A 16759-nucleotide genomic window follows, 5' to 3' on the forward strand; every position below is an offset into this window, starting at 1 on the left:
CCAACTTCATTCTACTATTCTTTGCACGCGTTTATGCAATTGCACACTTCATTAATAAGCCAAGAGGATGATGATTTTATTATACATTTTCAAACATTTATAATTTAAAGCAACTTAATTAAATCTGTGGTTGTTAATAGTAAGAGCGTAAATTGAGGATCCATTGGAAGAATTCAATAATTGATATCATCAAATCACATAAATTCTTGCATGGATACAATACACCATGTTATCCATTATCAGTTTGATAAAAAAACATCTCATATTATATGGTTATAAATATAAATTGATTCTGTCATTTATAATAATAGAAAAAAAAAAGGCAAGAAATTAAAGCACACTCTATTTAACAAAATAAAGACATTAAAAAAATTTATTTGATTAAATTAGCATAATTTTTTTTGAATAGAATATGAATGATGTGCTGTATCGGATTTATACAAGAATTTTTTAATCAAATATTAGTGAAAAAAAAGAATAAAATTTATTACAAACCCTGCAATTCACAGAATGTATCATTCATTCTTCAAATTTCACTTAATGCACATAATATTGCTATTCATTTAAAAAAATCCTACCGAAGAATAATTTCAATCAAATATAAAATTTTCGCCTTTTTATCTAAAAAAAATTTGCAAAGCATTGAAACTAAATGTAGCTTAATAAATTATTGGCTTTTAAAAGATATTTTTAAGAAACCGTTGAAACTGTCTGTTTGCCCGTGCTAGTTAAAATCTTGTGTTCATAGTCATCTAACCATTAATGTTCAACCCATGCATGCAAATTCTCAAACATCATATTCATAGCATGCAACTCTCACACTATCAATATATTACATATAAACCACATCTGCCCTTATAAATAACTCATTTCATTCATTTCATGCAAGAATTACCAATCAAATCACATTACCATAAATTTTAACATATTTTGAATCCGAAATTATTTTACTTATTTTTGAGTATAGTTTTGAGTAATTCCCCTGTAGCTGATTTTGCAACTTTTCTTACTGTTTATGGATTTCTCACGTTTTGCAAATCTTTCTCCTGATTTTACAATTTTTTTCTCACTCAATTTTCAATTGCCATGAAAATATGTCTCTCATTTTGTCATGAAAATAATTGTTCCTGTTTAGATTTTATTCTAAATATGATACGCTAAATCTTGTCCAACCAAGAGGAATTGTTTATGTTTCTTCTTGGTGGGGGGAAAAAAGAATACATTTACTTGTATCAATATTTTCACTTGTCCCCTGTTATACTCACTCCATTCAAAAATATAAGATATTTTTTAAAAAATTAAATATTAAAAAATGTAAAACATTTTTAGCCTTTCAAGGTGTAATCATTGATTTTTTTCCAAAAGCACCCCATTGATAATGACTTTATATTTATTATAGGGTGTTTAATAGGAATAAATATGAAAAGATAAGTTAGAAAGTAGGCAATTACTTTATTGGGAGTGAGATTTAATTAAAAATATTTTATATTTTTTAATGAAAGGAATATTAAATAAAATTTAACTGACATTATTACTTTTTTAACCGTCCACTTATGTTGAAATGCTCACTGTAAGTCAGTCACTACTATCGTGACACTTTTAAAAGTTTGTATCAGTTTTGTCTTCACTGTTTTGTTTCATTGGTTGTATGATTGTTGTTTTGGTGCACTGCTTTTTTCCGTACTGTATTGTACTTTGTTCTATAAAAAAATTGAATTTTATTGTTTAATTAACGACAGTATGACACAATTAATTTTTTTATTTAATTAGTGTTTATTTTAATTACTTTTTTTTGGCCCATTTGGTTTGCCAATTCAAATTTGAGTGTGTGCGGGTATGAAACACCGATACTTCAAATTATATTATATATCTGAATCGGTATCACATCTAATATCGATACTTATTAATATTTTTTTGATATGTATTCATAAAATATTGAAATATTATTTTTTAATTTTAAAAAATGTTAATTTTAGATACGTATTGATACTTTAAAGCTAATATTTCAAGGATGTTTTTAAAAAATTAAATTTTATTAAATATTATTAATTTTTTAATTTCTAATATATTTCCACGATTTTCTTTTAAGTGAAAAATTAGATTTTCCTTAAAAAATAAGTTTAATATAAAATAAAAGGATAAAAATATTTTTAATTATAAAAATGTAGGAATATAATCTTTTGGTATATAAACCCTAAGTAAGAAACTATTAGCAGAAACTAAGCAGTGGGCAATTAAGTAAAGATGGAATAAAAGTATAATTAATAATTATATTTTGCTTGGTATTACTATAAAAAACTAAATATGTATGCTAGGCTGGATATTTTCTAAATTGAAAATATATTTTTAATTTTTTTATGAATTTTTATAAATATATTTGCACATGTCAAAAACGTATCATATCATATATTTTTAAAAATAAAAGTATTGATGTATCGGATCTAATACGCATATAAGTATCTATGCAACATAGGTGTGCAGTGCAGCGAACTAAGCCAACAATAAGCTGCAAGTTTCATGGCATTAATTAATACTTATGAACTAAAAATTTAAACCACAATTAATTTGAATTTGAAATGTGTTTTCTTAAAAATATCTTTGATATTGATTGATTTCATTTATTTAAAAACAATAGGTTTGGTTTGATTTGTAAGCAATTTGGATCGGTTTTGTTTCAGCCTGGTTCAAGTTTCCTTTTTTTTTTTTGCTAGATATTTTCATAATCAATATATGCACATATTTATTGATAATTTTTAACTATTTATTACTATTTTCAAAAAAATTCTTGAAGACATAAAAATATTTAAAACCAATAAACTCCCTCTGTTCAAAAATATAAGACATTTTTTAAGGAGTTGGATATTAAAAAATATAAAATATTTTTAGTCTTTTGAGGTGTAATATGGCTTTTTTTTTAAGTGCCCCTATTGATAGTGACTTTGTATTTGTTGTAGGGTGTTTAATAGGAGTAAATATGAAAAGATAGGATTAGTTGAAAAGTAGATAGCAACTTTATTGAAAGGTGAGATTTGGTTAAAAATGTCTTATATTTTTAAATGAAGGAAGTATTATATTTAAAATATTTGATTATAAATTTATAAACAACATTTTCAGTGTAATAGATATTTTATTAGTGATTTACAAATAACTAAATTTAGGAATGAGAAAAATGTTAAAGAAATTTATAAAAATATATAAAATAAATATAATAAGCTTTGCTTCAAATTTCAAGAAACAAAAACTTAAACCGAACTGAATGAATTGATTTTGCTAAAAAAATTAAAAATAAAATTAAACTTTATTTATAATTGATTTAATTGATTCATGTCACTTTTGTTTGGTGTGATCAATTTGAATTAACTTTAAACACCTTTATTTGTTATGCATAAATTTTAACATTTATTGTACAATACAAAGAGTTTGAAAAAGGACTATTTGGGCATGGAAAAATGGTATTGAAATATGTAAAATAAAATAAAAAGGTGATCTTCTAAATAAAATTCTCCTTTGTGTTTTTATATATATATATATATATATAGAATATCAATAACAATTAATTTATGATTATAAAAATTTCAATTTAAATTTTTAATTTATAGAAACGATCCATAATATATTATTATTTGTTACTTATTTCGATTTGAGTGCCAAACGTGTGATCTGGACTATTATGGTACAGCTCGAGTCTATGATCAAGCGAAAAAGTAAAAAGAAAAAAAAATACAATAATACTTTCAGGATCCTTACTGTGTTTAGGATGGTTGTGTTCGTATGGAACTGAGAAATGTTTTGATAATGTTTAATTCTTCCCCACAAATTGCTACTCAATTTTGCCCAGCTGCCTAATGACAAGGAAGATTAGACCAACAATAAGCTTGCGGGAGTGACATGCGGGTTTGAAACTCACAGAATTCAATATGAATATTTATATAAAAGCTATTAAAAAAAATCACATTGTTCACAAAGTTATTACTAAGTCATGTCTTTACAAAACATAATTTCAATTTAATTCTTCGATCCTATAATGTAATCTAAAAGTTTTTTTTGGAGTGATTAGAAGTAAAGTCCCATCTTTACTATGACGAAATTCTCCTTAAAAGAAGTTTAGATAAATTAAATTTCGAAAGTTCACTAAGGTCATGGTATGCCTAAACTCAATGAGCACTTACAAAAGTATTTACACATCACCATCAATAAGGTCCTTATGTTGTTATAGTGACAGACCTAGGAAATTTTGTTGTTGGGGGCAAAATATATAAAAATAAATATTAATATTTTTGAAATACTGTTTTCCATGTTAGTATTTTTGAAATATAATTACAAATATTTATTTAATTAATAAAAAATAAATTCATTAAATTTAAATACATAAGAAACAATAAAAAAACTATAAAATCATAATACCTTGCAAAATAAATTATCTTAATATAAACAAAATTTGTGTTGAAAATAATAGAATAAGTATTACTCCCTCCGTTCAAAAATATAAGGCATTTTTAACCGAATCTTACCTCCAATAAAATAATTACCTACTTTCCAACTAACCCTATCTTTCCATATTTACTCCTATTAAACATCCTACAATGAATATAAAGTCATTATTAATAGGGTCACTTTTGAAAAAAAAAAACAATAATTACACCTCAAAAGATTAAAAATGCCTTACATTCTTGAACATCCAACTCCTTAAAAAATACTTTATATTTTTTAACGGAGGGAGTAACTATTAAGATCATAAGCTAATAATCTTTTTTTATGAAAAGAATCATACTCTTTTAAAATAAATATTTTCAATATAAACAAATAAAGAACCTGACAGTATTATTTTTTACAAAATAAAAATTAATATTTTATTTGAGAAGTTGAAAAAAATTTTTATTATAAGTTTATTTGGTGAAAATATACAAAATTCCTCTAAACTTTAAGGCAACAAAACTCCCTTCATCTTTAAAAATTTAAAATTAACATTCCTAACTTTCTATTTTTCTAATCTCAGACTCCTTACTATTATTTCTTAGCTATTTTACTAACAAAAGTTGTCGTTCATATTAAGAAAAGATATATAGCAAGTTATGTGACATCCAACATAAGCTCATAACTTTATAAAAAATTTATCTATATTTTTCTATTATCATGGGTGCATATTTTTCTATTATTATTATAAGGAAGGATAAATTTTTATTGATATGATTCTTTCTTGAGTTGTATTAAAAATAATTAAATATTTTTTCAATTTTAGGTACCATATGTATCTCATTAACTTGATGTGGCAAATTTTGTTAATAAGATGATAGAACTATTAACAATATGGGGCTTTGACAAAAAAAAAATTAGAGACGTTAATTTTAAAAGTTTAAAGTAGGGAAGAGTTACATGCAACTATATTAAAATTTAAGGGAGTTTTATAAATTTTTGTCTAAACTTATATATTTATATAAATAATAGGAACAAGACAACTTCTCACAGGAAACAATCTGGCACCTAAAAGCTAACAATACAAATAACATTAATTTTGTTGATTGAAGACTGAGAAAATGTTCAGGAACAAAGACTGAATTTTTTAAAAAACAAAAACTTAAATGATGCTTGAGCAATATTTTAGGGAGGCAAGTGATAATTTCCCTCACCCTATAACTAAGAGGTACTATTGATTTTAGTGTAGGTACTTGCCCCCATTCTCTTAAACATAGATCCGTCCCTGTATTGTTAGCAGGATTTCATCCATAATTCTACAAGTTATGAGTCAAATCTTTATTAACTAGATTAATCTTTTATTATATCATTAAATATATGAACTAGATTAACTAGATGATGATAGTGTGGACTTCATAAGATAGATAGATAGATATACACTTCTTCTGTCTCATTTATACAAGATGTTTTAGATATTTTTTTTCCATGTTTTAATAAACAGTTATTATTTTACCTTATTTGATTAAATAAACCTTCTTAACTTTCAAATTATACTCTTATTAATTAAAAGAAGATGTTGATAGTTTGTTATTGTACAAATGTTTACTTAGATTAAATAGTAAAATTTAAAATTTATTTTATCTTTTTATTCAATACCTTAAAATTAAGATTAGTTTTTGTTTTTATAAAACATTTTATAAATAGAATCAAATTAATAGTAAAAGGCTTTAAATATTTTATAAATTATATTTATTAATGTTATTTTATATTTTTATAAAAAATTTAAGGTTATTTAGCTTTTAATTAATAAAGTTAGGATATGTCTCATAATGCAAATAAAATATTTTTTGAAAAAAATGTGACAGTGTAAAAATACAAGCTACATAGTATTATCAAGATTTTTTTATCTCTTTTCAAATATATTATATACATGCATGTTTTAGTTTGGGAAAATGACAACAAAGTCCCCCCAAAATGTATCAATGACAATTTGATCCTTCAAAATGTCATAATTTTATTGAAATCTCTAAGGATTTTTATGTCATTAATCAACTTATATAAATTACCAAATTACCTTCATTGAAAATAAAACGATTCACAAGTTTTATTTAAATAATCACAACTTTTTTCTTATATTCACAACAATGTAACAATAAATTATAACTTCACATATTAAATTCCTGATTTAAATTATAACTTCACATATTAAATTCCTGATTTGCTATTGCATTATTACAAATATAAAAAAAAGTTATGATTATTTAAACAAAAATTTTGAATTATTTTATTTTCAACAAAGATAATTTGGTAATTTATATAAGTTTATTAATAACATAAAAGTCTTTAAGAATTTCAGTGAAATTATGACATTAAGAGATCAAATTGTTGTTGATACATTTTAGGGGGATTTTGTTGTCATTTTTCCTTTTAGTTTTAGATCGCGTCTGTATACATGGATTCTCATTCACTTTTATAAATGTGAAAATAATTATTTACACCATGGCAGCTGCAAGCTCAGGCGTTGGTTGATGATGATTCTATGTGAGCAATTTTTTTTTAGGATGGCAGCATTTTAGTCTTTTCACATTTTAAATATTAATATTGAATAAAAATAATCTCTCAATTTCATGAGTAAACATACTTTTAAATCTCCACTTTCATCTTTACTTCCATCTTCATCTCCATCTTCATTTTTATTTCTATCAAAACTATTTCTAACATACCAAACTAGGCATTAAAGATTTGAGTCTTTTACGATGCCATAATCCGAGTGGACCAAATTGCCCCTGAGGATATTCCCAAGTGTTGCTGCCGACATCTGGAAAAATTTGAGTATTTCTTTTTTTATTATTATTATTGATGATAATACAGTTCCTAATTTAAGGGGAAAAATGGTTCACTTAAAAAATATTTTAGCTAAAAAAATTAAAATTTTATTCAATAAAACTAGAAATTTCGGTCATGTCTTTTTTTTCTTTTTTGATAATATGTTGGTCCTTATCTTTTGTAATCTTATTATTATCGTACCTTCTTCATGTGGATCCCCTTGTATATGAATGCCTAGTACCCCACACACCCAGTGTTAGTTTCACTACGGAGGTAGTAAGGACAAGCAGGGGGCAAGTGATGTTTGTCTTACTGAACGAAGATCAATTCTATTCTCTCCCAGAGAGTATAAGATATTTTTTAAAAATTTTAGTTAGTTCAAAATATAAAATATTGAGTAATTTTTAAGTATATATTCATACTTGATTTATTATTCTTTTTAAAAAATGATATATTAAAATTTTAATTACTATAATCAAAATTTTTATATAGCGTATTTATTGAGAATACAATTTAAAAAATATAATTTTTTAAAAAAATTAAGGTTTTAATTAATATTTTTTGAGAATAATAAATTAATTAGCAATGTTTTATATTTTGATTGGAGGGACTATAATTGTGTTATAGGACTTGTGAGAGAGAAACAGATGATAAATGCTTTGAGATGTTTTGAATGTGTTGATAATATTAACATATCTTTCAATGTAGTGAGAAATTATCCACTCATGCACGCATCTTCCATTAAAAATTTCGTCTTTATAGTTGGAAGGGATGAATGCATATATGCATGTCGTCCTCGTGAAAAAAATCACATTGCTGTCTATCGTGGTTCCGTGTTTTGGATTGATTTGATTATCTAATGAACTCTATATATTGATTTCTTGAACTTTTCGGCTTACATGCCAATCCATTCATAGCCCATAATCCTACAAATATGTCAATCCCTGCAGACTCACCATGAAGAGGGGGCGCATCAGCCTATCGCCAGCCTTACGCTGATGAGCTTTTGGGAGTTGAAGCTTTGGTGAGCCAAGTTTACTACATGAATAGTGGTCCTGCGGCAAATCTAGTTGTTGATGATATCATTTACAGAAGCAGTGACGATGAGCTAGACGTGAGGTCACGTGTTTCGTTGGGACTTAACTCCATATCGAGAAGTGTTTCGTGATGGGTTTGAAGCAAGGCGTGAAGGTAACACCAATGCGACCATTTACTTCAATTTGTATCACTTTGTTCATTTTGCTGGTAGGCCTCTTGAAATAGCTAGGCCTGCAAAACATGCTTTCATTAGCACCACACTTAACAGTTCATGGCGTCCAAGTCCAAGCCTCCAAGCTGGACAATCCATGTGGGTCTATCGTTACGAGATCTATGCTCCTGGTGGTATTTGGGTTACTCAAATCCTAGGTGATCCACATCAATACCCTCTTCAAGACGAAGTTACCTTTATTGGTGCCATTGTACCTCAATACATTCGCTCTGCTCAATCATACATTATCACACAGCCATTTGGATCACGGTTAGTTTTAAAATGATCATTTCCTGAGTAAATTATGTATCGCTTGTGTACCGTAATGAGTAATTTCTATAGCTTTTTTGTTGTGTGTAGGTATCAAATAGTTGAGAGAGAAGATGACAGACTATATATGAATCGCTACTTTAATCCACAGTCGCATCCAGAGAGGGAGCTTCGTATACGGAGGCCTATATCTAAGTACAAAACTCCTGATGGTCAATATAAGGACCTGACAAAGGTTGAGGTTGATCCATTTGATGATGAGAGCAGAGCGAACAGGCAAGTCTCGAGGGATGCATATGATTGGTATGCAAATCGTGTGGAAGATATAGATAGCTACATCAATGCTGCATTCCGTGCACGTAGTACCAATGAAGCCTATTTATTCATGAAAAATGATTATGTGCTGGTGAATTATGCTCCGGGATCAACAAATGACAGGATTATCAATGGTCCACTTTTGATTTGTGATGGCTACCATTCTCTTGTTGGTACAGCATTTGGTGAACACGGAATAGACTGTGCATTTGACACTGATGGCACTGAAGCATTCATATTCTCTGGGAAGCTTTGTGCTTGCATAAACTATGCTCCGGGATCTACAAATGACAGAATACTCCAAGGTCCTATGACAATCGCTGCCATGTTTCCCTTCTTCAAGGGTACTGCTTTTGAGAATAGCATAGATGCTGCATTTAGGGCAACAGCAAGGAATGAAGCTTACTTATTCAAAGGCGACCAGTATGCTCTTATAAACTACAATTCTAAGACCCAGATTGCCATCCGTCGCATTAACGAAGGCTTTCATAGTTTCATAGGCACTATATTTGAAAGTGGAATAGAAGCAGCTTTTGCATCTCACAGGACAAACGAAGCATACATTTTTAAAGGAGACCAATATGCACTTATCAATTTTGCCCCAGGTTCAACTAATGACTATATAATTGGTGGTGTGAAGAAAATCGTTGAACATTGGCCCTCTCTTAAGTCAATACTGCCTTGCAAAAATCGTGGCCTTGATCAACATGATCATCCTGATGATCAAGCATGAACAACCCAGGCCATGACGAGCTTTAAGAAGCCAGCTAGGAACATACTTAGTATGGTATGAATATTGGAATACAAACTTTTGTTGATGATCTTCGTTTTCTCCTTCTTAATGTAATGTGTATTTTTACCTCCAGGTTTCGCATTATGTCTGTTCTGTTAATAAGCCACATGTTCTTGGACTGATGATGAAGGGAACTCACTCAAACCATTTTGCAAAGCATTCCCTCTATTGTGGTGTTACAAGATGGAGCTTTGCTCACAGATTCTTCAACATCTTCCTCTTGCAATCATGCTTGACAGCAAACCTTGTAGGTGGGTTGGTAATGTTTTACAAGTTTGGTGTATTTCTCTCTCGGGTCCTTCGGTTTATTTCTTGTGGCACTACTGCGTCGTAACTTCCCAATGTTTTTGTGTGTTTGTGGTCGTCTCATGTTGTCCTTTTTGTTGATGTTTTCAGATTTGTACTTCTCATGTTTGTTTAATATAATGCCTTTGCCCTATTATTAAAGGAACAGTGAATTATGTCACTAGATAGGACGAGATCCAATATTTGAATTACCTAAATATCTAAAACAAATATCTCGTTCACTGTGTTTCTAAAACTCTGTTTCAAACCATTTAAAAAATAAAAGGTTAACTAGTATTTTTATCTATCAACTATTTAATTTACTCAAAAATATTTGATAATATCCTAAACTTTTATATGGTAAAATTTTACTCTTCAATATTTGAAAATGATACATTAAGCTCATGTCGTTAAAAAATTAACTTGGACTGCTTAAAAATTATTAAAAAAAAAGACTTCATAAATTATAGAAAATGACCCATAAAATTAAACATAAGTATCCTATAAAAAATTAATATCAATTAAATCTTCTAAATTATATATAAATAACAAGATACAAATACTATTTCTTACCCGCATAAAAGGCCAAATAATGATTTTGACCAATCATTATTTTAAATACTTAATATATATTAGTTTTCTTAATTATAGGGTATTTATTTACAATTTTATGAGTCATGTCTATAAAATTTTAAGCCTTTTTTTGTAATTTTTTTTATTAACTAACTTAATATATTTTTATTTTTTAATAGCAAAGTGTTCAATGTACCATTTTCAAATGTTGAAAATGCGAAATTATACCACATAAAAATTTAGGATATCAAATACTCCTGAGTAAATAATTGATGGGTAAAATGTCCTTTAACCCAAAAACATAAGTGTGGCTAGGGCATGTATAATTTTTATTTTTAAGAATTTTTTTATGTTTAAAAAAAATGTTAGGATAAAGAACTTCTTGGATATCCCCTAAAACAAGTTTTACGATATATCTTTCTTTTAAGTGAAAAAGATATTAGGAACTTTTTAGACTCTCATTGATCTGAAGCAAGTTAAGTTGAATCATAACAGTGACAAGTTCTTCCAATAAGTATTTAATGCTACTATATAAAAGGATCAAACTCAAGACCTAGTGATAATTACAAAAGTGGTTGTTATAGCCCGTTTGAGCAATAAAATAACAAAGTTTGGCTTGAAAAAGAAGAAAAAGTGCGACCAGCAGATCAATTGACAAATCCGTATGTAGGGGAGGCCAAATGTGCACATACATCATGAGCCTCTCCATGTATGTTATTATAAAGATTTTGTTTTAAATTAATATATAATTATTAAATATTTTTATTTTTCTTATTTTAAGTTCTTATGATTATGGGAGAATGACAATTAAAATCTTGTAAGGCAAATTTATGAGTATTTTTTTATAAATTTTTAGGTCTTTTTTTTGGGGGGGGGGTAACTAGCCCTTACTATCTCATGCATTGCACATAAAGCATTAACTCACATCGATAAAATTTAATGCACATACTTCGTCTAAATTAGTGTAATTAATTTTTTTTTACATTTATAAAACTTTCAAATATAATGGACAAATCATGCCAATTATTTGTTATAAGTAGCATGTCAATTGTGAATGTAATGAAACGATACGTGAAGGATTAATTGGATAAACAATGATATTTTAATTGAAATCCATTCAAAGATATTGTTAATGGCAAATAAAGGTTAGTCAATGATTTCTCAAGAAGAGATGGGAAACATGCTCAATATCATTTGATTGAATACTTGACCCAGCTCCTTGTTGTTTGAAGAAACCCTCCACTTTAATTGGTATTTTTCCACAAAAAGCAAATATGAGATAATAAATCTAGTCTTTCACTAAGATTTTGAATAGCTACCTTGAATTTAAGTTGATTATGTTTCGCCTCTTCCTTAGAGAAAGATGATCAAAAAATTCTCAATCATGGTCTTTGCAGATCGAGTCATCCATATAATATACAAAAAGAAAATCCAAATATTTGATATCTTTCTCTACCACTTCATTACATCAATTTCTTAAATATCTATTTGTAAATAGCATTGGTAATAGTCAATTTCCCTTCAAGAAAAAGAATATTATGGGGTGGCGATAAATGTGTAGAAGAAAGAGTATATTGATAAAGATTTTTTTTGCAAAATCAAAAGAGCGATTGGGTTGAGAAAATAAAGGATTTCTAACTATCTTGTTATCCTAGAACGAACATAAAAGAATTAGATGGAAAAAAAAGTGAGTAGAGAGAGTCCGTTGATGAGTCTTACTTGTTTTCTAGGTATCTATTTCTTTTTTATTAGAAAAGAATACCCTATTTTGACTGTATCGCACTATGTATTATTTGAGAACCCAATAAATCTTCGATCCTTGGCCCAAATCAAAATCTTTCAAAGAAAAAAAATGAATAGATCTTGTACCCAAGAGATTCTTCAATTTCTTCCGGAAGCGAATGATTATTCATCTGCTTCTCACGTTTCGTGAATAGCTGGGACATTGAGGAAAATCCAAAAAGGCATTTAGGGAATCGCTCTGATTCTATCTCTATTCATTTCGTTTGAAGAAAGGAAGGATTCTAACAAAGAATCGATCTTTCTTTTAGTTGTTGAATCTCTCTTTGATTGATCAATGTATGATATTCTGAATCCTCATTACTAATGAAATTGAAATGATCTCTGGATTGATCAAAAGATCCTTTCAATTGGCTAGAATCTGTTACTTGAATGAAACTAGATCTTGTAGAATCATATTGAATATTTGACGATACATTCCGTACCTTGCTAAAAAACTAATCCTTGTTTAACAACCAAATATTGTCTAACCAAATCCAAGTCTCTCTCGAGATGTTCCTCAAAAAAATCCAATTCATGTGGATTCTTCCCCCAACTAACAAAGAGGTCTTGGCGGAATTGCCTATGAAATTGAGCACAATTTTGCAAAGAAATAGCCTTCTTGTTTCTCAAGAAGAGATGGGAAACATGCTCAATATCATTTGATTGAATAGTTGACCCAGCTCCTTGTTGTTTGAAAAACCCTCCACTTCAATTGGTATTTTTTCACGAAAAGCAAACATGATAATAAATCTAGTCTTTCACTAAGATTTTGAATAGCTGTCCCGAATTTAAGTTGATTATGTTTTGCCTCTTCCTCAGAGAAAGACAATCAAACAATTCTCAATCATGGTCCTTGCGGATAGGATCATCTATATAATATAAAAAAAGAAACTCCAGATATTTGATATCTTTCTCTTTGAATGAGATCTCAATTCCAGCGACGGTTTTATTAGATATTTTACAACTAGAATATCTCTTTTTTCTGATTCAGGCATAATACACTTTTTAGTTATTAGGAGAACCCAAGTACTCTCTTTTTAGATCTAGGAAAGAGCTCTTAGAGATCTTTTTTCTTTTGGAAGATATAGGAGTGAAACAATCAACTTATTGATATTGGAAGACTCAAAAGATTCTTCTAATATATCATTTTTGGGTCCAATAGAATTCATAGGTATAGGAAGAAGCCCTGTCAAATAGAGATTTTTTCTTTCGACCATCTTTTGATTGTTAACACGATATATAAGGACTGCTACTACAGAGAGTACTACACCCTTAATCGTGAAATATCGATTGCTTGTTGAACCCAGTGAATTGCATGAAAGTAGGATACTCCAAATTCAGGAGTCCAAGAGTTTTATAAAGCACTCTTAATAGAAAAAAAATGTGAATGAAAGATCCCACTGAATTGAATTGGGTCCATGAATCTAAGAAATAGTGAGAATTCTTATTCTCTCTTAATATCTCTCTCAATTTAAAAATCTAGGATTTGAATTGATGTCCTTTCATTGAGTCCTCCTAAATTGCATTGATTTATCCTAAAGATTTCATTTCAATTGGAATTTGGTTATTCACTATGTATGAGGATCCCCGCTAAGCATCCATGGCTGAATAGTTAAAGCATCCAACTTATAATTAGCGAAGTCATAGGTTCAATTCCTATTAGATGCACGCCAATGGGACCATCCAATAAGTCTATTAGATTGGTTTTGTATCAATGGAATCTCATCATCCGTATATAACAAATTGGTGTAGTATATTCATAACATAACATATGAACAGTAAGAACTAGCATTCTTATTGAGACTAGAACTTATAAGGAAGAAAATAGATTTATAGATGGAATCAAATATGTAGTATTTACAGACAAAAGTATTCGGTTATTAAGGAAAAATCAATATATTTCTAATGTCAAATTATAATCAACTAGGACAAAAATAAGCATTAGGTCAAACTCTTCTTTGGTGTCAAGGTAATAGTTATGAATAGTCATCAAATCCCAGTAAAGGGTAATAGAATGGGACCTATTATGGGACATATAATGCATTACAGACGTATGATCATTACGCTTCAATCGAGTTATTCTATTTTACCTCTTAGAAAGAAAAGAACTTAAATCAAAATACTTAATAGCATGGCGATACATTTATACAAAACTTCTACCCTGAGCACATGCAATGGAGCCATAGATAGTCAAGTGAAATCCAATCCATAAAATAATTTGATCTATGGATAACATCGTTGTGGTAAAGGTCGTAATGCCAGAGGAATCATTACCACAGGGCATAAAGGGAGAGGTCATAAGCATCTATACTGTAAAATCAATTTTTAATGGAATGAAAAGACATATATGGTAAAATCATAACCATAGAATATGACCCTAATCAAATGCATACATTTGTCTCATAAACTATGGGGATGATGAGAAAAGATATATATACATCCCAGAGGGGCTATAATTGGAGATACTATTATTTCTAGTACAAAAGTTCTATAAAAATGGGAATGCCCTACCTTTAAGTGCAGTTTGAACTATTGATTATATAATTGGAAGTAACCAATTAGGTTTACGATGAAACCTAGAAATCAATCACTAATCCAATTTTAAGTACCTCTACAAGATAGACCTCAACAGAAAACTAAAGAGTAACAGCAGCAAGTGATTGAGTTCAATAGTTCCTCATATAAAATTATTGACTCTAGAGATATAGTAATATGGAGAAGACAAAATTGTTTTAAGCACTGACAGAACTAGAAGTGCCCCTTGTTTTAAAGAGGGAAGGATGGGTTATTCACATTTCATTTGATGGTCAGAGGTGAATTGAAAGTTAAGCAGTGGTGATTCTAAGGATTCCCCAGGGGGAAAATAGAGATGTCTCCTACATTACCCGTAATATGTGGAAAGATCAATGTAATTTCATAGAGTCATTGTCTGAATGCTACATGAAGAACATAAGCTAGATGGAACGGAAGACCTAAGATGTAGAAGATCATAACATAAGTGATTTGACAAATTTAGATTCCTATATATCCACTCATGCGATACTTCATGTGTATGATATTATAAGATCTATCTATATAGATATCATCATCTACATCTAAAAAAGCCATATGCTTTGGAAGAAGCTTGTACAGTTTTGGGAAGGGGTTTGATTGATCAAAAAGAAGAATCTACTTCAACCAATTGCCCTTAGGCGCGGCCATACATAACATAGAAATCACACTTGGAAAGGGTGGACAATTAGCTAGAGCAGCAGCTGCTGTAGTGAAACTGATTGCAAAAAAAGGAAATCAGCCACATTAAAATTACCTTCTAGAGAAGGTCCATTTGATATCCAAAATTGCTCAGTAACTGTCAAACAAGTGGGGAATGTTGGGATAAACTAAAAAAGTTTAGGTAGAGCCAGATCTAAATGTTGGCTAGGTAAGCATCCTGTAGTAAAAGAGTAGTTATGAACCCTGCAGATCATCCCCATGGGGGTGGTGAAGGGAGGGCCCTAATAAGTAGAAAAAAACCCACAACTCCTTAGGGTTTCCTATCCTACACTTGGAAGAAAAGTAGGAGAAAGGAAAAAATATAGTAATAATTTGATTCTTCGTCGCCATAGTAAGTAGTAAATAGTAGAGTAGAGAAAATAGAATTTGTTTCTTTGTCTTTACAAAAAAAATAGGAGTAATGGACTATGACACATTCACTAAAAAAAATTCTTTTGTAGCGAATCATTTATTAAGAAAAATAGAATAACTTAACACCAAGTAGAAAAAGAATAATAGTAACTTGGTTATGGACGAACGTCGAGAATTGAACCCGCATATGGTGGATTCACAATCCATTGTCTTGATCCACGTGGCTACATCCGTCCCTATACTATCTAAAAATTATAGAGATTTTCATTTTTTTTTTTCATTTTTTTTAGTTTTTACTTTTACTCTCTTCTAAGATGCGATAGACTATAATTTAAATATTAATTTATCATTTTTTTATTTTTACATTTATTTTAAAAGATAAAGAAAGATTGATGAGAAAAACATCTAAAATAAATTAGTAAAAAGAAACAAAAAGTATGAAACTCCAATATTTTTGTTCTTATCTTAAAACAATAGTATAATGGTAAAGAATGTTAAAGTAAATACAAAATGAATGTATCAAGAAAAAGACTACTAAAAAGTAAAGGAGCAATATTAACCCTCTTGATAGAACAAGAAATTACTTATTGCTCCTTTACGTTCAGTTCAAAAACTCATATACATTAAGA

General features: G+C 28.9%; 1 protein-coding gene and 2 pseudogenes across 2 annotated transcripts; 2 read left to right on the forward strand and 1 right to left on the reverse strand.

Moving 5' to 3' along the window:
- Positions 1-8163: 8163 nt before the first annotated feature.
- LOC129314688 (albumin-2-like) lies at positions 8164-10313 on the forward strand. Of its 2 annotated transcripts, none has more exons than XM_054958192.1 (3): positions 8164-8758; positions 8831-9860; positions 9940-10313. In XM_054958192.1, exons 1-2 carry the CDS (start codon positions 8586-8588, stop codon positions 9804-9806), a joined length of 1149 nt encoding a protein of 382 aa, XP_054814167.1. In that variant the 5' UTR covers positions 8164-8585; the 3' UTR covers positions 9807-9860; positions 9940-10313. The 2 variants fall into 2 exon arrangements, with proteins under 2 accessions (XP_054814167.1, XP_054814168.1); XM_054958193.1 differs by having other exon boundaries at positions 8849-9860.
- A 4324-nt stretch (positions 10314-14637) lies between these two features.
- On the forward strand, positions 14638-15927 carry LOC129312937 (50S ribosomal protein L2, chloroplastic-like; annotated as a pseudogene).
- A 26-nt stretch (positions 15928-15953) lies between these two features.
- The window catches only part of LOC129314079 (photosystem II protein D1-like), a 1851-nt pseudogene continuing 1045 nt past the window's right edge, over positions 15954-16759 (reverse strand).

Source organism: Prosopis cineraria, unplaced genomic scaffold, assembly GCF_029017545.1.
Source record: "Prosopis cineraria cultivar Desert tree isolate PC_DT_omini unplaced genomic scaffold, ASM2901754v1 PC6, whole genome shotgun sequence".
NCBI classification, from domain to species: Eukaryota; Viridiplantae; Streptophyta; class Magnoliopsida; order Fabales; family Fabaceae; genus Prosopis; species Prosopis cineraria.

Bases quoted from the DNA above. Each gene is read 5' to 3' on its own strand.
- LOC129314688 (XM_054958192.1), top strand. From the start codon at position 8,586: ATGTGGGTCTATCGTTACGAGATCTATGCTCCTGGTGGTATTTGGGTT. The intron at 8,759-8,830 runs GTTAGTTTTAAA...TAATTTCTATAG, and splicing joins ACACAGCCATTTGGATCACG to CTTTTTTGTTGTGTGTAGGT.